The sequence below is a fragment of the Protopterus annectens genome, chromosome 6.part0 (genome assembly GCF_019279795.1).
Source record: "Protopterus annectens isolate FY-2018-M chromosome 6.part0, PAN1.0, whole genome shotgun sequence".
Classification (NCBI taxonomy): Eukaryota; Metazoa; Chordata; order Ceratodontiformes; family Protopteridae; genus Protopterus; species Protopterus annectens.
In genome coordinates this window covers 448,119,136-448,141,295 of record NC_056737.1, presented here as the reverse complement: position 1 = coordinate 448,141,295, position 22,160 = coordinate 448,119,136, and the positions used below count along the sequence as shown (strand labels likewise).

General features: G+C 43.8%; 1 protein-coding gene across 1 annotated transcript in view; it reads right to left on the bottom strand.

The window, feature by feature from the left end:
* The window catches only part of KMT5B (lysine methyltransferase 5B), a 1,528,897-nt gene that overhangs the window by 781,095 nt on the left and 725,642 nt on the right, over positions 1-22,160 (bottom strand). The window contains exon 7 of the mRNA XM_044073539.1: positions 9,652-9,807. Within this exon, the coding sequence (XP_043929474.1) occupies positions 9,652-9,807 (156 nt within the window). The remainder of the gene's footprint in view (positions 1-9,651; positions 9,808-22,160) is intronic.

The window sequence follows — 22,160 nt, the reverse complement described above, 5'->3', positions numbered from 1 at the left end:
TGGAATGAGGTCTAATGTTAGCTGGCACAGTTTTTCCATGAAAAGAGCAATAAAAACGAATGCAATTTCCTATCCATTTTGAAATTGTCTGTTTGGAAATTGCTTTTCCTTGTACCAAAGCAGCATATGCTACAAACAACTGGTCAGTCTTTCTGTAACTTTTAGTTCTGTCCAAGTAGTAGCGCAGTTGTCTGTGTATGTCCAGGGTGTGCAGAAGTCTCTCCCCTTTATTTTGTGGTTGTGGGAAGAATGTAGGCAAGTGAATAGCTTGGTTCAAAGATACCCTGGATATCACCTTTGGCATGAATGTAGGATTGGTCCTCAAAGAGAAACTGTCCTGATGAAAGATAAGAAATGGCTGCACTGCCATTAAAGCTTGTAGCTCAGATACTCTTCTCGCTGAGGTTATGGCCAGAAGGAAGGCAGTTTTCCAAGACAAAAACTGTAGATCTGCCGATGCTGCTGGTTCAAAGGGAGGAAGTGTTAGTTTTTCCAACACGAAATTCAGGTCCCAAGTAGGTAGAGGTGGTTTCCTTGGAGGATTAATGTTTTTGATTCCTCTTAGAAATTGCCTTAGGAGAGGATGAGAGAAGACAGGTGGATTAACATTGTATTCTGCTGAGATTGCTGAGGCATGTACCTTAATGGAAGAGTAAGACAGGCCATTGTGGAACAATTCTGCCAAATATTCCAGTATATGTGACATGTTCATCACTGTCACATCTAGGCCCTTTGCTGTGTTCCAGGTGTGAAATCTTTTCCATTTAGCTGAATATGCCTTCCTTGTGGAAGGCCGGCGAACTTCCATAATAATATCCTTCACTCTCTGGGATAGGTTATCCTGAGGAGGAGTCATGGTATTCTCCAGGCAGTTAGCTGCAAGGTTTTCAGGTTGGTGTGCAGAGTCCTGAAATTGTGCTGCGTCAGTAGGAGTGGCCATAGGGGGAGAGGCCATGGTTTCGTCTGTGACATGCTCTTTAACAGTGGGTACCAGTGCTGTCTTGGCCAGTTTGGGGCTATCAGAATTACTCTGGGCTGTTCTGTCCTGATCTTCAGTAGTACCTTGGTCATTAATGGGAGAGGTGGGAAAGCATACACTGTTAGAGCTTTCCAGCTGAAAGAGAGAGCGTCCACTTTCCATGCTTGTGGGTGGTATGTCCTTGAGCAGAATTTCTTCAGTTGATGATTGAGGGGGGAAGCGAACAGATCTATTTCCAGCCTTCCCCATGATTGTGTGATGAGTAAGAAGATGTCTGGGTGCAGCATCCATTCGTATGCATCCATGGTAGTTCTGCTTAAGCTGTCTGCCAGTGTATTGTCTTTCCCTGGCACGAACTGGGACTGTAGCTGTATGTTAAGGTTCAAAGCAAGTTCCCATAGATTCATTGTCAGTCTGCAAAGAGGATAGGAATGGGTGCCTCCATGCTTGTTTATGTACCACATAACTGTGGTGTTGTCTGTCCTTATGAGCAGGTGGCCTTGCTGAAGGAAAGGTTTGAAGGCCTCGATTGCGTGCATCACTGCCAGCATTTCCTTTTGGTTTATGTGCATGCGCAGCTGTCTTTGTGACCATAGCCCTTGGATACATCTGCCCTCCATGTGTGCTCCCCAACCTTGGTCTGAAGCGTCTGAGGTGATGGTCTGGTTGGCTCTTGGCTTGCTGAAGGGCAACCCGCTGTTCAACTGGCAGGCTTGAGCCCACCACAGAAATTCCTTTTGAAGGCAAGGAATGAGTGGGATCAGAGTTTCTAAGCTGTGACTGTGCTGTGTCCATAAACTTCTTAGGTGCCATTGTAATTTTCTCATATGCAGTCTTGCTTGTGGAATCAGAAGAATACAAGATGCCATGTAACCCAGTGCCTGCAGGATTTTCCTTGCAGACAGCTGAGTTTGTCTTGTCAGATTCTGGAAGTAAACTGGTAGTTGCTTTTGTTTTTCTTCTGTGAGAAAGGCCATTTGGGTGGTTGTGTCTAGATCCGCACCCAGAAAGGATATTCTTTGGGATGGAACCAGTCTTGATTTGTGGATGTTGACTGTATATCCCAAGGCCTGTAACAGGTGGATGGCATAGTCCAAATCCTTTAACAAAGTTTGCTTGTTGTCCGCTTGTATTAGGCAGTCGTCCAGATATGGGTAGATTTGAATCCCCTGAAGTCTGCAGTGTGCAATTACTGATGCCAGGCATTTCATGAATACTCTGGGCGCAGTAGATAAGCCAAAGGGTAATGCTGAGAATTGATAATGCTCTGACCCTGCAAGAAATCTGAGGTGTCTTCTGCAGTTTTGTCGAATAGGGACATGCAGGTATGCCTCCTTGAGGTCTAGAGTCACCAGCCAAGACCCCTTGCCCAGCATGGGAAGGAGTTGCTGTAGAGTCAGCATTTTGAATTTTGGCACAATGAGGTAAGTATTCAGTGCGGACAAGTCGAGAATAGGCCTCCATTGATTTTCTTTTCTTGGAACAAGGAATAATCTGGAGTAAAATCCCTGGCCTTGTTCTGAAAGAGGTACCTTTTCTATGGCTTTCATTTGCATTAAATTGGTAATTTGCTTCAAAGCCTCTGCCCTCTGATTTGGTGGCAGATCTGGCATGCCTTTTCTTTTTGGCAATGAGTGGAAATGGAACCTGTATCCTTTGTCTATTATTTGCAGTGTCCATGTGTCCCTTGTAATGCTGTGCCAATTTTTTGAGAATAAAGAAAGTTTTCCGCCCAAAGGTGCTTCTAATTGAGCCCTGGTCGGCGGGGTCAAAATAAAGTCATTGAGTCTGTCCTGGTGTAGCAGTTATAGTTCCTGCACTACCTCTCTGGTTGGGAGGCTGCCAATGACGGCCTTTGTAGGAGCCTCTAGCTTGCCCTCTACCTCTGGCACGCCTATTCCTGCCTCTTTGAGATCTGTCTGAGTCCGGAAAGGACCAATTCTTAGTGGGCCAATTTCTGCTGAATCTCGGTGGTTGGACTTGCAGAAAGTCTTTAACTGTTTGCACAGATTTTGCCTTTTCTTCAAATTTCTTTAAAACCTCTTGAGCCGTGGAACCAAATAATTTTTGCTTTTCCATAGGAGCATCCAAAAGCTTAGCTTTAACATGGTCTGGCAGAGATTGTTCCTTCAGCCAGGCATGCCTATGTACAACTGCACCTGTCATAGCTGATCTACATGAAGCTTCCAATGCATCATAACCACACTGCAAGAAATGGTTACTAACCTGCTGGGAGTTATGCACCAGATCCTGAAGGGATTTGCGATCAAGGGGTTCAGAGGAGGACAGTTTCTTATGCAATTCATCTAGTAAATACTCTTGGTACTGTATCATATGAAATTGACAATTTAATGCCCTCATGGAAAGAGTTGCAGAAGTATACACTTTCTTACCCCATCTCTCTAATGCTCTGGACTCCCTTTCAGAGGGTAGAGGATTTTTAGCAGTGGCAGCTGCAACCCCTTTTGGGCCCTGGGAAATAGTTTCTGGATCAGCAAAGTGGGCCTTGTACAGGTGCAGATGTGAATCCGGGACCCTGTAGTACCTTGTCAGTTTGGCAGGAGCAGGAGGGAGAGAGTCAGGGGCAGTACTAGCATCAGAGTACACATCATCAATGACATTCAAAACAGGAGGTATAGCTAAGGGCCTATGCTGAGGTGAATGTAAAAAGGTCTTTAATCTCTTTCTGGAATCAGAGAATTCCTGACCCTGCCATTGAAAATGTTCTCTCAGAGAGTAATGTCTCTCCAAAGGAAAACTCTTCAGGAGGGGAGGCCGAGGGAATAGATTCTTCAGCATCAGAATCCTCGTAGGCCGAATAAGCCTCCTCCTGGTGGTTTGACAGAGCAGAGCCATCCGTGGACTCATCTGAGGACTGGGGATCAGAGGGCTCAACCCTGGGCCTTTTGTCTGGAGGAGGTTGAGAGCCCCTGTCCGGATGAGGTTGGGAACCTCTAATTAATGAGATCAGCCTCTGCTAGGGTAAAAATCTGAGAGCTAGTAGAAGGTCTCTGAGAGGAAACCTTGGGAGGCAAAGCCTTAGTAAGTTTAGCAGCTTTAGCCCTAGAGAAAGCCTTAATGGACATGGAAGCAGGGGGTCTGGCTGCACCACGTGCAGGAGTAGACTTATCTAAAGGAATGGTGTCGGAAGGTTCCTGGACACCGGTTTCAGTAGGTAATTCGATGACCGACTCGGCCGGGGCCTCCGGGGCCGAGGTAGTCGGTTGTGTGGTTTCGGTAATAGGAAGTACCAAGGACTCGGTCTCAGCCGAGACAGAGACACTCGCGGTAGGCCTGACAGTGGTTTCAGCCGAAACCGCGGTCCGCTTGTGTCGGTCCTTGTCCTTCCGTTTAACTAAATGCGAAGTCGGAGTCTCCGACGGCATCCTATAAGCAAAACTAGCTCCAAAAAACTCCTCTGCAAACTCCGACCGACGTCTAAGAGTTCGTCGGTTGAAGGAAGCACAGGCTGACAGGCCGAGACGTCGTGGTCTGGGCCTAGGCATGGGAGGCTGTAAGAGTGGAAATCCTTATGAGGTATTTGTTTCCCACAAGTTAAACAATTATTAACTTTATCTGACATCGGCTGAGGCAAGAGAGAGTCCCCAACGGGGTACTTAGCTTTTTCGAAGTCTTCGGTAGATGAATCACAGGAGCTGGCCGACCGGCACTTGCGAACCGCTTCTGCTTCGGGCACCACGCGGCAAGAAAGACTGAGGAAAATGGCGTCGGCTGATGCTTTTATACCCCAGACGCTCTGATGTCGGGGAAAGTGCGACATCAGCCGAGGCCAGACCCAGACTTTGGATGCCGGCCGACCGAAGGGCTGCCTGAGGCAGGACAACCCATATGTGATGACTGCAGATGCATCCTTGAAGGACATCTTCATTTCTGTTATCTGCTATACATTGAGCATTCTGCAAACATCCACCTGCTACATGGTGTCAAAGCTAGGAAAATATTTGCAGAAGTAGAAAAATATATTTGATTTCAAAAATGTATGGATTTTCTGAAGTGCAAATCTCAAAAAAAAAATTTCAAATGCAACCACCAGGAATTCTTTGGTTACAAGGAAACTTATCAGTAACCTAGATCACCTGGTCCAGACGTTTGACTTTCTGAGTGGAATATCCACGGAACTTCAAAAGATACAATATGCCACATTTTAGCCATGTGGCTGGGAAACAAACCTTGAAGACATTTAGTACTCTTACTTTTCTTTAAGGAGTAGGTCAAAATGGCAGCAGCTGGACAGAAGTTCAGGAATCACTGTAAATTTCAAAAGAACTTGATGCTTACTATAAGGGCAAAAGATCCTACACAGGACACAGATGATTACATTATTTAACTAAACAAATGAGCTAAGAAATCAAAGAGCTACACAACTGGTGAGAAAGAAAATAATTTGTAGCATAAAATAATAAGAAATACAGGGAACAATGGGGATTTTCCCATGCAACACTGACGGCCACCATGCAATAGCCTGTGCACAGAGGACATGGGGTGAACTGACCATCCCCCTTTTCAGTCGAATCATCTCTAGAACTAGAGAGGTTTCAGGGATGATTGTAGGGGAACTGTGTCCTCATTACAGACACTGAGTGTTAGAGACTTCATAGCAAGTCTAAAGATCCTTCATCTTTCACAATGTCTTTTTCATTACCTTCCAAGAAGGAAGAGCCTGAGGATGACATATTTCTGAGCACCTAAATCCTGGAGAAAGGTTGCAAAAGGACCTGGGTCTCTTTGTCCTGCTGTATGAGAAGTGGCAGCATCAACAGTTTAATGAAGGAATGTTCCACAACAGTAGAAGGCCCTTGTATTAAGATAGGAAAGGATGTCAGGAGTTAAAGTGCAATGAAGGCTTCAGAGGTTATACATCAAGCCACCTTGGCATCAACACTGTCACAAATTACTGTTAGGTCATACTATCCAAAAAGAACAGATGTGCAAGGGCTTGGTGTCAGCACTGATACTGAAGTCCCAGGCATGAGTACTGAGCGGAAAGAAGAGAATTAGTGCATCGGCAGTGACAGCACTGAGAACATCAGTACAGACGGAACACTTGAAGGAGCTCGCAATACTGAGGCAGACAATACTAAGAATGACACTGTGGTGTCTTGGGCTCTGACATCGCTTAATAGAGGGTCAAGTACAGGCATTCTTAATATCACTATCAAAGACAATGGGCAGACAGGTTTGTGGTTTGGACAAAAATATAGCTCTTACCCCAACAGATTAGATAAGGAAAATGGCTGGAAGCAAGCGTCTGAATCATCCTTAACAGGGCTAGTGACAACCACCCATAACGTAACATAGGACTGACAGGAAGTAGGGGTTGGCTATAGATGAGAAAGTTTATAGAACATAATTTGACAAACTGTGAGATGTAGACAATTGAACAAATGATGGAGCAGATTCTGAACCAACAAACTGAATTAACCTTTTGAAAATAAGTGGTAAACTAAACTTGCCCTCTGCTTTCACGTACCTGCTCCTGTGAAAAAGCCAGTTTCTGGACACACTTCTGATGATGTATTGTGAAGAAAAAAATACATTACTAGGATTACTGTGTTTTTCAACTTATTGCTCACAGACACATACACGGTCCCTGTTAATTTATATCAATGATCATACAATGACTGGCCATTAACATTCAAAAATGAGCACACTGACTGGTCAGCCCAACCAGCATGCCCATTGCAAATAGACAATACACTAACAGCAAAAGTCTGGCCACTGAAGTAATCATTCAGCGGCCATCCTTTTTGTAACTGCTATCTCTTAGACAAGCATTAGTCTGAACAAAAGACTCTAACGAAAATGCGTGTCATTATTTAGTGACGTTCGTCTCATATATATATATATATATATATATATATATATATATATATATATTTTTTTTTGACAAATCACTGAGGAACAAAGTCACTAAATAATAACAGGCATTTCAGACTTTCTTTCCTTCAAACAATGCACGCGTATTTACATTTTTTCAAATAAAAGATAGAGAGGTACGTATGAAAAATACAAGGTAAATCAAGTACTTTCTCCAAACTAAAACATACCTGATTTTCCTTGTATTGGCCATTTCTCTCTCTCACCTCTTAACTGCAGGGAGGTTACAATTTTTTTTTTCTTTCAAAAAAAAAAAAAAAAAAAAAGCAATGGAGATAATCCCTCCTCCACTGCTTGCTTGCTAAAGAAGTGATGCACTGTGTAAGCCTTGGAAAGCAAGTCATATGCTGTACAGTACATCATCAAATGGCAGAATCAGGAAACAATGCGGAAGTACACCACTGTGCCATTATACAAAGACATTTAAGAAAAGTAATTTTTTTCTTAAATTTCACCATTTTATAATAGCAATAACTGACTCCTGGGTGTGGTACATTGAAGATTTACCCATGATTGGCTTTGTTTAATCACTCGGGCTTCGCCCTCATGATTAAACCACATCGACTATGGGTAAATTCTTCAACATATCACACCCAGTTGTCAGTTATTGCTATATTATTCAACAATGATTACTTAACTGCCTGTCTTCATAGACAACTTGCCACTCTACTTAGAAACTGGAACAGTAACCTTTACTGTACTCCTCTGATGTTAGATTAAGAAGAAAGTTAAGAACAAAAGGTCAACATGTTGCTCATATTCATATACAGTGGATATAAAAAGTGTACACACCCCTGTTAAAATGCCAGGTTTTTGTGATATAAAAAAAAATGAGAATACAATAAATAATTTCAAAAATTTTCCACCTTTAATGTGACCTATAACCTGTACAAGTCAATTGAAAAACTAATCTGTTGGGGGAAAAATATAAAAAATAAAAACATACAATAAGCTGGTTGCATGTGTGTGCACACCCTTACACTAACACTTTGTTGAAGCACCTTTTGATTTAATTACAGCATTCAGTCTTCTTGGGTAGGAGTCTATCAGCATGGCACATCTTGAACGTCAATATTTGCCCACTCTTCCAAACAAAAGTGTTCCAAATATGTCAGATTGTGAGGGCATCTCTTGTGCACAGCCCTCTTCAGGTCACCCCACAGATTATCTATTGGATTTAGGTCTGGGCTCTGGCTGGGCCATTCCAAAACTTTACTTTTCTTCTGGTGAAGCCATTCTTTTGTTGATTTGGATGTAGGCTTGGGGTCAGTGTCTTGTTGAAAGGTGAAATTCCTTTTCATCTTCAGCTTTCTAGCAGATGCCTGAAGGTTTTAGGCAAAAAGTGACTGGTATTTGGAGCTGTTCATAATCCCTTCCACTTGACTAAAATCCCAGTTCCAGCTGAAGAAAAGCAACCTCAAAACATGATACTGCCACCACCATGCTTCACAGTGGGGATGGTATTCTTTTGGTGATGCAAAGTGTTACTTTTGTGCTAAACGTACCTTTTGGAATTGTGGACAAAAAGTTCAACCTTTGTCTCATCAGACCATAACACATTTTCCCACATGCTTTTGGGAGACTTGATGTATTGTTTCGCAAATTTTAGCCAGGTCTGGATGTTTTTCTGTGTAAGAAAAGGCTTCCATCTTGCAATCCTACTCCATAGTCCAGACATATGGAGAATGCAGGAGATTGTTGGCACATGTAGCACACAGCCAGTATTTGCCAGAAATTCCTGCAGCTCCTTCAGTGTTGCTAAAGGTCTCTTGGCAGTCTCCCTGACCAGTTTTCGTCTTGTCTTTTCACCAATTTTAGAGGGCCGTCCAGTTCTTTGCAATGTCACTGTTGTCCCATATTTTCTCCACTTTTTGATGACTGTCTTCACTGTGTTCCATGGTATATCCAATATTGTGGAAATTTTTTTGTACCCTTCTCTTGACTGATACCTTTCAACAATGAGATCCCGTTGATGCTTTGTAAGCTCTCTGAGAACCATGGCTTTTGCTGTAGCAGGCAACTGAGCAAATGTCAGGAAAATCCTACTAGGACAGCTGAACTTTATTTAGGGTTAATCAGAGTCCCTTTAATTGATGGCAAGTGAGTACCCAAGAAGACTGAATGCTATAATTAAATCAAAAGGTGCTTTAACAAAGTTTTAGTTTAAGGATGTGCACACGTATGCAACCAGCTTATTGTACATTTTTTTAATTTTTTATATTTTTTTCCGTAACAGATCGGTTTGTTTTTCAATTGAATTGTACAGGTTACAGGTTACATTAAAGGTGGGAAAAGTTTTGAAATGATTTATTGTGGTCTCATTCTTTTATATCACAAAAACCTGGCATTTTAACAGGGGTGTGTACACCTTTTATATCCACTGTACATGCACACATACATACACTGTTCCTTAGCTAACTAGCCATATCAAAAATCACTTTACTGTGATTATGGAAAAGCCCCATCGCTTTCATCAATAGCCTGCCCCTCCACAAACAGAGATCTATTATGGCAATCATATTCGATATGTATTCATCAAGAAAGAAGGAATACCAGCTATAGTAACGCATTTCGACCTGCTACTATAATGCATTAAACACCCAATCCAAACTGCAATGAAAAAAAAATAAAATAAAACAGACAGGGTTTGCCTGACAGCAGTTAACCTAATAGTCTTTACACACCACTAATGATTAATGACTATTCCTTTAATTAAAATGGATTTCACGTTCCAGACAAAATGTTTCTGTAAGTCTTACACACAAAATACATACCATTCTTTAGTTGCAACAATTTTGGCTCCATTCTGTTCTGATGAATACCGGTTACATGGCAAAATTTCAAATCCGCTTTCAGCAGCAAACATTCTTAAGTAAATGAATACCTGTGGTATAAGATATTGTATTAAAACTGCATTGCTGTGTAAAGTTCTAATCAGGTACATCAGTAAATTAAACCAAATAATTCAAATTCAGTCAGTCAATGCAAACTATTCATATCAGTGCATTCACTTTAATAAGAAAAAATTTGGGGGTTAACCTACTAGCATAAATACAACCACTAAAAGCAAAGGTAGCATGGAGCAAACCCTGGTACCAATGAAAGTGAAGACTAGAAATGTGTGAGTGGCGGGCTGTTCTTCAGCTTGAGACACAACAATACCTCATGGTGGTGACAATGCTGTTGCAAACAACTGCAAGCTGTTGGGGGACTGGGAGAGATTATGCAACAGGAGCTTAAGACATCCTAAAGGTAAATAATCCTGGAAAAGCATGATAGAAAATGGAGAAAAAGTATGGGGTGTGCATTAGCCAAATGCTGAAAAACCTCCCAAAATATCACTACAATGGAATCAAAAACAATTACTCCAGTACAGACATCTAAAACTCCAACAAAATATTAACACAGAAGGCTAAAATGTTTCTCTATGAAAGGAAAATTATTCTATCACTCTGTTAACACTGATGATGGGTTTAGTAGTTTCAAATTGTACATTCTAGTGCTGTATGGTGTGTGATGTGTGATGACAGAAGAAAAGTATCTCGGTGGGTAAACCTGTTGATGGTCAGAGATACGGTGGAGGAAAGAAAAAAAGAGGAGAGACTACAGAAACACAAAACACTGGAACAAACAAAAAATACTCCATTTCTGCCAAACATACTGAAATGAAACTAAGGAAGGGTAGTAATTTTACTAATTCGGTAAGTAAAGTACAGTTGTGTAAGCATATTCACCATAAAGGATGGCTGGATAGAACTGTCACTGCTGCAGTACAATTCATAATGTGAGATATTGTACTACAGAAGAAAAGTACTACAAACTAGCCTGACTTTCAGAACTTTGTACTTCTGACTTGGTCCAGCTTTCTCCCGCATTGTGGGCATCAGATGGATTTACTGAAATAAAGAAAAGAGCCACCAGCACCATCTTCAGTTTTTTTGTGGATTTCTGATGTCATCAACAAATGCACTAACAAGTGCTTGAAACACAGACTGGGAACAAGAAACTACAGCTAATAATAAAATGCCACCTCTGGAATTAAAGTTTAAGTAGCTTCACAAAGCAACACTGAAGCCACCAGTGAAAGGGGGGAACCTACACTGTAGCAATGACCCTAAAACATCCACAGTCATGGTGAGCATGCTCTACTACTGGTACAGTATCGCTCATCACATGTGGGAATAGCAGTATGAGGAATGACCACACATATGTCCTTGTAAAGCTGCAGTAGAAAAATCATCTTTTCTAGGAACAGCAAGAACAACGTCTAGCGTTTAGAAAAGATGTGAATGTATGCCTAATCAGCTGTCTCATAGTTGCAACAAACAAACATTAAAAAATGTTTATGAACATTTAATAAATGAAACATGCATTCTCAATTGTTAGAAAATTAGAAAAGAAGACCTGTAGGTTGACTGACTGACGTTTGCTTCTGACACCACTTCATGTATAAAAAGAAGAGTTAGTCCGAAGGGATACCCTTTGTCCTTGTGAAAAATCAGATAAGGTGGCTGAAAAGAAAGTGCATGGAGTTCAGATACCCATCTAGCTGACGTAATGGTGACAACAGAGTTTTCCAGGACAACAACTTTAATTCTGTTCGTGCTAAGGGCTCAAAAGGGGTAGGGGCTGAATAAAAGTCTGAGGGAGGATTGTAAGGTTCCACAGAGGTACAGGGTCCTGAACTGGAGGTTGAAACAGCAAGGTACCCGTAAGGAAAACTTTGCATACCTTTATGGAAGCTAGAGATGAATGATCCACACTCAAGTGAAAACCTGAGATGGTAGCCATTTGCACCCTGGTAGTCGAATAAAGTACAGTTGTGCCCACTTACCTTAAATGTAGATGTTCCAGTGCATTCACTGTTGCAGTCATCACACTTAGGTTATCTGCCTGCAGGTAGCCCTCAGTTGGCCCGAATACCAGTGTCTTGGGATTTCTGCGTCGGATGATGTCGCCTGTTCCATGACGTCAGGGGTATAAAATATGCAGCAGACGCCATTACATCAGTTTTTCTTGCCCCAGATGTCAGGAACCCCCAAAAATATGAAGCAATTACATGGTGTGGAACACCTCCAGTAAAATGTAAATACCATAGCCATAAGATATGGCCAAAAAGAGGATAGGTAGAAAGTACAGAAGAGTCAGGGGGCTGGAGGGAGGGTAACCAGGACTGCAACAGTGAATACACTCGAACATCTACATTTACGTTAAGTGTACACAACTGTACTATGTTCTTCGTGTTTCACTGTTGCAGTCATCACACTTGGGTTGATTCCCAAAGCTGAGGAAGGGTGGAGGCAGTCAAGTAATACTAGGGCTGGCTTGCAGGCCTTGTTAAGACTGCTGTGGCAAATCCAGCTCTGGATTTAGAAAAGACAGGTAAGTGGTAATTGCTTGGTGAAGGTGTGTAAAGAACTCCAGGTTGCAGCTTTCAGGATGTCCATGGGAGGGACTCCCCTGTAAAATGCTATAGGGGTTGAGGTAGCCCTAGAGGAATGAGTTCTGATCCCCTGTGGGGTAGGTTTTCCATGGTGTTAGTAGCAGAAATGGATGCAGTGTGCTATCCATTTGGAAATGGTTTGCTTTGAAATGGCTTTGCCCTCTGCCCCTGTAGCAAAGCTGACTAGCAGCTGGTCAGATTTTCTGAAAGGCTTAGTCCTGTCAAGGTAGAACCTGAGTTGTCTGTGTACGTCCAAGGAGTGCAGGATCCTTTCCCCTTTATTCTGAGGATTAGGGAAAAAGGTTGGTAAATGGATGGATTGGTTTAGAGCCACATTGGATACCACCTTGGGCATAAAAGATGGGTTAGTCCCGAGGGAAACCCTGTCAGCATGGAAAATAATGAAAGTTTCCACAGCCATTAGTGCCTGTAACTCAGACACTCTTCTCGCTTAAGTGATGGCTAGAAGTAAGGCTGTTTTCCAACAGAGGAATTTTAACTGTGCTGCAGCAGCAGACTCAAAAAGTGGAAGCGTGAGCTTCTCTAGTACAAAGTTAAGGTCCTAGGCAGGGGTGGGAGCTCTCCTCGAGGGTCTTAAATCGTTAGCTCCTCCAAGAAACTGTTTGAACAGAGGGTGAGAAAAGATAGCTGGCTCAGTATTATAATGAGTTGAGATGGCAGAGGCATGAATCTTAATAGAAGAGAAGGACAGACCTTTGTGGAGCAGCTCTGGCTAGGTAATCTAGGATTTGAGGTAAGGTGGGCACAGCTGTGTCCTTTCCTTGAGACTGGCTCCAAGAACAGTATCTTTTCCATTTTTCTGACTAGGATTTCTTAGTACTAGGCCTTCTGGCCTCAAGGATGACGTCCAGCACCTGTTTGCTAAGGGTCGCTGGTGGTGTACTCAGGGAATAAGCCTGGCTGCAAGGTTCAGGGTTTGCAGCTGAGGATGCAAAATCTGTCCCTCCTGCTGGGACAGCAGGGAGGGAGTCTGATGTAGATGCCAGGGTGGCACTGCTACCAGACTGCATAGGAGTGGGTACCACTGCTGGCGGGGCCAGTCCGGTGCAATAAGGATTGTCCTTGGTTTGTCCAGTTTGATCTTGAGTAGTACTTTTGAGAGGAGGGGCAGAGGGGGAAAGGCATAAATTGAGAGGTTTTCCCATGTAAAGAATAGGGCATCCAGTTTCCATGGTTAGCTGTGGGAATTTCTAGTGCAGAAATTGCTCAATTGATGGCTTTGGGGGGAGGCAAAGAGGTCCACCTCTGGTGTCCCCCACCTGTGGGTTAGAAGTTTGAATGAGTTGGGTTCCAGTTTCCACTCGTGTGGGTCCAGTAGATTTCTGCTTAAGTTGTCTGCCAGTGAATTTTGTTTGCCTGGCAGGAATTGAGCTTGCAGGTGCACTTGGGTTGCTCAAGGCTGTGTTCCACAGGGCCATGACTAACCTGCAGGGTGGGTAGGAATGAGTTCCTCCCTGCTTGTTTATGTACCACACAACTGTGGGGTTGTCTGTCTTTACCAAGAGTTGTCCTGGAAGGATAAGGTATTCGAAGGCTGTCAGGGCATTCTGTACAGCTAACATTTCTTTTTGATTGATATTTAGTTGAATTTGCCCTAGGCTCCATTTGCCTTGAATGCATTTGCCAGCAATGTGAGCCCCCAAGCAAAGTCTGATGAGTCTGTTGTCAGGGTTTGGGTGGCGAGCGGTTGAGTGAAAGGGAGTCCCTTTTTGGGGTTTCAAGCCTCTGCCCACCAAAAGAACTTTGCCCTTAGACAAGGAATGATAGGAATAATTGTTTCCAGGTCCTGAGAATGTTGGCACCAGAGACTTTTTAAGTACCACTGAAGTTTCCTCATATGCAGTCTTGCATATGGAATTAGTAGAATGCATGAGGCCATGAATCCTAAGGCTTGCAGTATTTTTCTTGCAGATAGCTGGGTTCTGGTGGCCATTAGTATGAAGTAGTTTGTCAAATAAACCTGCTTTTCTGGAGTAAGGAATGCCATCTGGGAAGTTGTGTTGAAGCTTGCTCCCAGGAATACAATCTTTTGGCTGGGCACCACATGTGATTTCTTTTCGTTGATGGTGTACCCCAAAGAAGTTAAAAGTCTCTTTACAAATGCCAGGTGCTGAAGAAGCAATTCCTGTCTGCCTTGGCAATTGTCTAAGCATGGATAAATCTGAATATTTCTCTGCCTGCAGTATGCAATGGCTGGAGGCAGGCACTTCTTGAATACCCTGGGTGCAGTAGACAAGTCAAAGGGAAGTGCAGACAAAAATGATAGTGCATAGAGCCTGCCTGGAAACAGATATTTCCTTCAAGATTCCCTTATGGGTATGTGCAGATAAGCTACTTTTAGGTCAAGGGTGACTAGCCAGGAGTCCTTGGCTAGCAAAGGAAGCAGATGTAGTGTAAGCATGGAAGGTGTTGAGAATGGACAGGTCCAGGATAGGATGCCAAGAGCACTCTTTTCTGGGCACCAGGAAAGTACAGTTTTGTACCTACCATAAATGTAGATGTTAGAGTGCTAATACAGCTGCAGTCATAACAGATGGGTTCTCCTGCCTTCAGGCGGGTCCTCGATCGGCCGAATTCCAAAGTCTAGGTCCGGAGTCGGTTGTCGTCGCTTCTTCCCTGACGTCAGTGTGACAGGGGTAAAAAAGAACCAGCCGACGCCATTTTCTTCAGTTTTTCTTGCCCCAGATGTCAGATGCCCCAGAAGGAAGGCAATACATAAATTTGTGTAATAAAGCACTGCAATATAATCAAAAAACAGTAGTTGCAAGCAAATACACCATAAATGAATACCCCAATCAGGTTGTATGAGGATGTGTTAGCCTATAGGCCTGTCCCAAGATGGGAAGGAGGGAGGGAAACCTGGACTGCAGCTGTATTAGCACTCGAACATCTACATTTATGGTAGGTACAAAACTGTACTATGTTCATCGTGCATACAGCTGCAGTCATAACAGATGGGTAGAATCCCAAAGCTAAGAAAGGGGTGGTAGGCACTAGGTGGAACCAGGAGGAGCCAAAATGCCCTGCAAGACTGCAGTGGCAAAGCCTGCTCTAGTTTTGGAGTATAACGGTAGGTGGTAGTGCTTGCAGAAGATATGCACAGAACTCCAAGTGGCTGCTTCCAAAATATCTTTGGTAGGAACTCCTCTGAGGAAAGCTGCAGAGGTAGCTGTGGCCCTTGTGGAGTGAGATCTGATGCCTGTAGGTACAGTTTTGCCATGAAAAGAATAGCAAAAGCGTATGCAGTGGGCTATCCATTTTGAGATTGTCTGTTTCGAAATTGGCTTTCCTTGAGCTCCTACAGCATAGGACACAAAGAGCTGTTCTGATTTTCTGAAAGGCTTTGTTCTGTCCAGATAATAACGTAGTTGTCTGTGGATGTCCAAGGAATGTAGTACTCCCTCCCCTTTGTTTTGAGGATTAGGATAAAAGGTAGGTAAGTGTATGGCCTGATTCAAAGCTACCCTGGATACCACTTTAGGCATAAAGGACGGGTTGGTTCATAAGGAAACTCTGTTCTGATGGAAGATGATAAAAGGCTGCACAGCCATGACAGCTTGTAGTTCTGAAACTCTACCAGCTGAGGTAATAGCCAGAAGGAAAGCTGTTTTCCAGGACAAATATTGCAAATCTGATGAGGCAGCTGGCTCAAAGGGAGGCAAGGTCAGTTTTTCCAGAATGAAATTGAGATCCCAAGCAGGTATTGGTTGCTTTCTTGGGGGTCTTAGATTCTTAGCCCCTCTGAGGAACTGTCTTAAGAGAGGGTGAGAGAATAAGGGTGGATCAGTGTTGTAGTCTGCAGAAATGGCTGAGGCATGGATTTTGATGGAGGAGAATGAAAGTCCACTGCTTAGCAGCTCAGCTAAATACTGTAGTATTTGAGGTAAATTCAGTGTTCCAGGATCCTGGCCCTTTTTCTCATTCCAGACACAAAACCGTTTCCATTTTGCGGAGTAAGTTTTTCTAGTTGACGGCCTTCTGGCCTCCAAAATTACATCCTGCACCTCCTTGGAGAGTAGGGTCTGTTGTGATGCTAAGGAATCTTCCATGCTTCTAGGTTGAGTGTTTTTAGCTGGCTGTGAAGAGTTTTGAAGCTGTGCTGAGTCAGAAGAAGAGGCATTAGTGGCAGGGTCCATGGTGGGGAATGCGTCAGGCTCCTCAGGAGTGGGTACCAGTGTTGTCTTGGTCAGTCCGGAGCAATGAGAATCATCTTTGGTCTGTCTGCTCTGGTTTTCAATAGAACTTTGGGCAGCAGAGGAAGAGGTGGAAAGGCATAAACTGTCATTGATGCCCAACTGAAAGAGAGAGCGTCCACTCTCCAGGCCTTTGGATGGAAAATCCTTGAGCAGAATTTTGTCAACTGGTGATTTTCGTGGGAGGCAAAGAGATCTATGTCTGGCCTTCCCCATGCTTGGATTATTTCTGTAAAAACTTTTGGATGCAACTTCCATTCGTGTGGATCTGTCATATTTCTGCTTAGGTTGTCTGCCAGCGTGTTTTCCTTGCCTGGCAAGTACTGTGCTTGTAGTTCGATGTGCAAGTCCATGGCCATGTTCCAGAGTGACATGGCCAGTCTGCATAGGGGGTATGAATGTGTTCCTCCCTGTTTGTTTATGTACCACATAACTGTGGTGTTGTCCGTTCTTATCAATAGCTGACCTGGTTGCAGAAGGTCCTTGAAAGCTATAATAGCATTTATTACTGCTAGCATTTCCTTTTGATTGATGTGAAGGTGTTTTTCTTTGTGGGACCATTTGCCCTGAATGCACCGATTAGTCAGGTGCGCCCCCCAGGCGTAGTCCGAGGCATCTGTTGTGATGACTTGATTTGCTTGAGGCTTGCTGAATGGAAGACCTGTGTTTGTTTGGCATGCTTGAGCCCACCACAGAAATTCCTTTTGCAGACATGGAATCAGTGGTATTATTGTTTCCAAACTGTGGCTGTGTTGAGACCATATGTTTTTCAGGTACCACTGAAGTTTCCTCATATACAGCTTTGCACATGGGATTAGTAAGATGCAAGATGCCATGAATCCCAGGGCCTGCAGGATTTTCCTTGCAGTCAGCCTGCTAGTGTTCTGAAGTATTGAATTAGTTGCCCCTGCTTCTCTGGCGTGAGGTAGGCCATCTGGGTGTTTGTGTCCAAATTGGCACCCAGGAAAATTATCCTCCGAGAGGGTATTAGCCTTGATTTCTTTTTGTTGACTGTGTATCCCAGAGAGTTCAATAACATCATTACATAAGCCAGATGTTTCAGAAGAATGTGCTTGCTGTCCGCTTGGATCAGGCAGTCGTCCAAATAGGGGTATATTTGTATCCCTTGAAGTCTGCAGTAGGCAATTACTGATGCCAGGCATTTCGTGAATACTCTGGGCGCAGTAGATAAGCCAAAGGGCAATGCAGAGAATTGATAATGGGTTGAACCTGCAAGAAATCTGAGGTACCTTCTGCAATTTTGTCCGATTGGGACATGCAGGTATGCCTCCTTGAGGTCCAATGTTACCAGCCAAGACTCCTTGCCCAGCATGGGAAGAAGTTGCTGTAGAGTGAGCATCTTGAATTTTGGTATGAGTAGAAATGTGTTTAGGATGGATAGATCCAAAATAGGTCTCCAATCTTTTCCCTTCCTTGGCACCAGAAATAGCCTGGAATAAAAACCTTGACCTTGTTCGTGCGTAGGTACCTCTTGAATAGCTTTCATGTTTATGAGATCTGTAATTTGCCTTTGTATGTCCTGGATCCATTTGCCCTTTGTGATAAAAGGGGAAAGTCACTGGGTTTGCTTTCTGATAGATTGCGAGTTGTCCTCACCACCTCTTTGTGTAGGAGCTTGCCATTGTCTGCCTCTAAACGATCCTTGGGATTGTCCTCTGCCCCTCGGGCGCCTGTATCTGCCTCTTTGGGGTCTGTCTGTGGCAGGAAAGGACCAGTTTTTGGAAGGCCAATTTCTACTAAAACGTGGGGGTTGAACCTGTAGAAATTCTCACACAGTTTGCATTGATTTAGCCTTTTCCTCCATTTTCCTTAATACCTCCTCAGCATTAGCACCAAATAGTACATCCTTTTGAAGAGGGGCGTCTAGTAATTTAGCTTTGACATGATCAGGCAAGGCTTGTTCCTTGAGCCAGGCATGCCTACGTATGACTGATCCTGTGACAGCAGCTCTACATGAGGCCTCTAGAGCATCAAAAGCACATTGTAAGGTATGCTTACCCACTTGTTCTGCACTATACATCAAATCCTGCAACTCCTTCAAGTCTGGTTGTTCAGGTTGTGACATTTTACTTTTCAATTGTGATAACAAAAACTGTTGGTATTTTAGCATATGAAACTGACAGTTTAAGGCCCTCATGGATAAGGTAGCAGAAGTATATACCTTTTTTCCCCACCTTTCTAAGGATCTGGAATCTCTCTCGGAAGGCAATGGATTTTTGGCAATGGAGGCCTTAACTCCCTTGGGGCCCTGTGAGATGGTTTCTTGGTCAGCAGCATGGCTTTTATATAGAAATTGGTGTGAGTCAGGAACCCTGTAGTACCTGTCAGGCTTAACTGGAGCTGGAGGTAGAGAGTCCGGGTTAAGGCAGGCCTCTGAGTAAACATCATCTAGGATGTCCAAGACAGGAGGTATAGGCAGGGGCCTGTGCTGAGGTAGCAAGAGAAATTCACTGAACCTTTTCTTGGAATCTGAATAATCCTGGCCTTCCCAGTGGAAGTGTTCCCTTAAGGTATGCAAAGTTTCCCCAAATGAGTAATCCTCAGGGGGGGGGGGGATACAGAAGGGATGGACTCCTCCGCATCAGAGTCTTCAAAAGGGGAGTAAGAATGTTCCTGATCATCAGAGTGCTCTGAAATAATGGAGCCCTGATCAGAGGAGGGGGAATCTTCCTCCACTCCGGGCCTTTTGTCCTGTGGGGGCTGAGAACCTCTGATTAGAGTAATTAAATCCTCAGCCATTTTAAGCATCTGTTTCTTAGGCATGGGGCCTGGAGATGGGCCCTGTGTAGCTGGTCTCTTAGAGTGCATGGTTGCTTTAGACTTTGTGAAAGCCTTGATAGAGAAAGAAGAGGAAGGTCTGAAGACACCTTAAGTGGAGGTGGACCTGTCCACATTTTGAGTTTCAACGCCAAGAGTGGCTTCGGTATCTGTAGTCTGGGTGTGGGCCGAGGAGCCTGCGACCTCGGGCACAGGAGACACCGTCAAAGAAGTGTCGTCGGTAGTCAGGGGCTGCGTAGGCGCCTCGCTGAGAACCGGACCACATGTAGTCAGCTTTGGCGTGGGGTCGGTAGAGGCTGCGGACCTCGTGTGTCGGTCCTTGTCTTTGCGTTTTTTAGACAAAACCGGAGTCGGAGTATCCGATGACATAGTATAGTTAAATGCTTTCCCAAAATAATGCTGGGCGAACTCCGCCCAAGGCTTAATACTGCGTTTGTTGAATGTAGCACAAAAGCGACAGACCGAGACGTCGTGGTCTGGGCCTAAACAAGGTATACAGAGGGAATGGAAATCCTTACGTGGTATTTGCTTCCCACAAGAAATATAATTATTAACTTTGTCTGACATTGGTCTGAGGCAAGAAAAGTTTCCCCAACGGGGTACTTAGCTTTTAAGAAGACTTCGGTTTCCAACCTTTCGTAATCTCAGGAGCTGGCCGACCGGCACTTGCGAACTGCTTCTGCTTCGGGCACCGCGCGGCAAGAAAGACTGGAGAAAATGGCGTCGGCTGGTTCCTTTATACCCCTGTCGCACTGCCGTCAGGGAAGAAGCAACAACAACCGACGCCGGACCTAGACTTTGGAATTCGGCCGACCGAGGACCCGCCTGACGGTAGGAGAACCCATCTGTTATGACTGCAGCTGTATGCACGATGAACATCTGCTTCAGGTTCCCGCATGGCAAGAAAAGCTGATGTAATGTCATCAGCTGCATGTTTTATACCCCTGACGACCCGACGTCATGGAAAAGGTGACAGCATCCGACACAGAAATCCCAAGACTCTGGTATTCGGGCCCACTGAAGGCTACCTGCAGGCAGATAACCCAAGTGTGATGACTGCAACAGTGAAACATGAAGAACATCTAGCCCCATCATTCAAAATGGAAATCAAGCAATCAAGAATTGAAGAGGAACAGAAAAGGGATCCAAATCTCTCTGATGGTCCCAAATAGAAATCTTTTCCACCTGCTTTTATACATATATCAGAGGCTTTGGTAAATGGGAGAAGAAAGCCTGGAACTTCTAGCTATCCACATTCACTTTTGACTGAGGTCCCTCAGGTCATCCAGGAGTCTTAAGTTGATGGTGGATGGGAAGCTCTTCCGGCTGTGTCCTGAAATAAGGGAAAATTAAACCTCAAAGACACTGGTTCTGAAGTAAGGGAACATGAAGCCTCAAAGAAACTGGTTCTTCTAAAAACTTGGGTAACTTAGACCTAGATCTAGTTGCATCCGAAACAGAAGACAGATCCGAAGGTTATGTTTTTGTCAGAAACGAACCCTTGGAGGTGGCAGGGACATTTAGATATTTTATCAGGTGGAGCTAAGCATGAAGAAATTGAGGGGGGCACAGTGGTTAGAGGAGCACATTCTCGAATTTCTAGGCTTTTCTGCTGCTTTGAAGATTTCTTAGAGGAAGATGGAGCTCCAGAGACAGATGAAGCGGAAGATGGAAGGAGACCTTCCAAGAATAATTTATTCTTCCTCTCGACCAAAGCCCTGTTTACTGAAGTTGGAACAAATGTCACAACTAACATAAAGATGCCCTAGACCCAAGCAATATATACACTGAGAATGACTGTCAGAGTCTGGAATTGTGTATCCACAAGCGGAACACTTTTTAAAGCCAGTAGGTTTTTCTGACACTGCAGCAAATATAACCAAGTAAAGACAACACCAGCAGTGGTAATAAGAAATACCTAATTACAGGTAATAAAAAATAATAGCAATGGTAAAAAAAAAGATGTACAATAAGGTATCAATAAAAAGCAGTTCTTGTGCAAAATTTGTCCAACTAGTAGTTCTGGGGTGAGGCAAAAAGATCTATGTCTGGGCTCCCCCATTTGCTTGTCAACATATTGAAAATCCGTGGTTCCAGTTTCCATTCGTGTGGGTCCATGAGATTTCTGCTTAGTTCGTCCGCCAGAATATTCAGCTTTCATGGCAGGAATTGAGCTTGTAGTTGTACTTGGTAGCTCAAGGCCGTGTTCCACAACGCCATGGCTAGTCTGCAGAGGGGGTAGGAATGTGTACCCATCCTGCTTGTGTTGTCTGTCTTTACCATTAGTTGTCCTGGATGAAGGTAGTCTTTGAAGGCTGTCAGAGCATTCTGTACAGCTAGCATTTCTTTTTGTTTGATATGTAGGTGCATTTGATTTGGGCTCCATTTGCCCTGAATGCACTCCCCTGCCAGATGAGCCCCCCATGCACAGTATGATGCGTCTGTAGTTAGGGTTTGGGCGGCAGGGGGAGGTGTGAATGGCAGTCCCTTCTTTTGGTGGCAGGCCTCTGCCCACCATAGGAACTTTAGGCTTAGGCAAGGTATGATAGGAATCATAGTTTCCAGGCTGTGACAATGTTGACTCCATAAACTTTTAAAGTACCACTGAAGTTTCTTCATATGCAGTCTTGCATATGGAATTAGAAGAATGCAGGAGGCCATGAATCCAAAGGCTTGCAGATAGCAGGGTTTTTGTGGCCACCTGTTTGAAGTCAGTCACCAAATAAATTTACTTTTCTGGCGTGAGGAAAGCCATCTGGGCAGTTTTATTCAAGCTTGCACCCAGGAATGTAATCTATTGAGAGGGTACCAGTTGTGATTTCTTTTT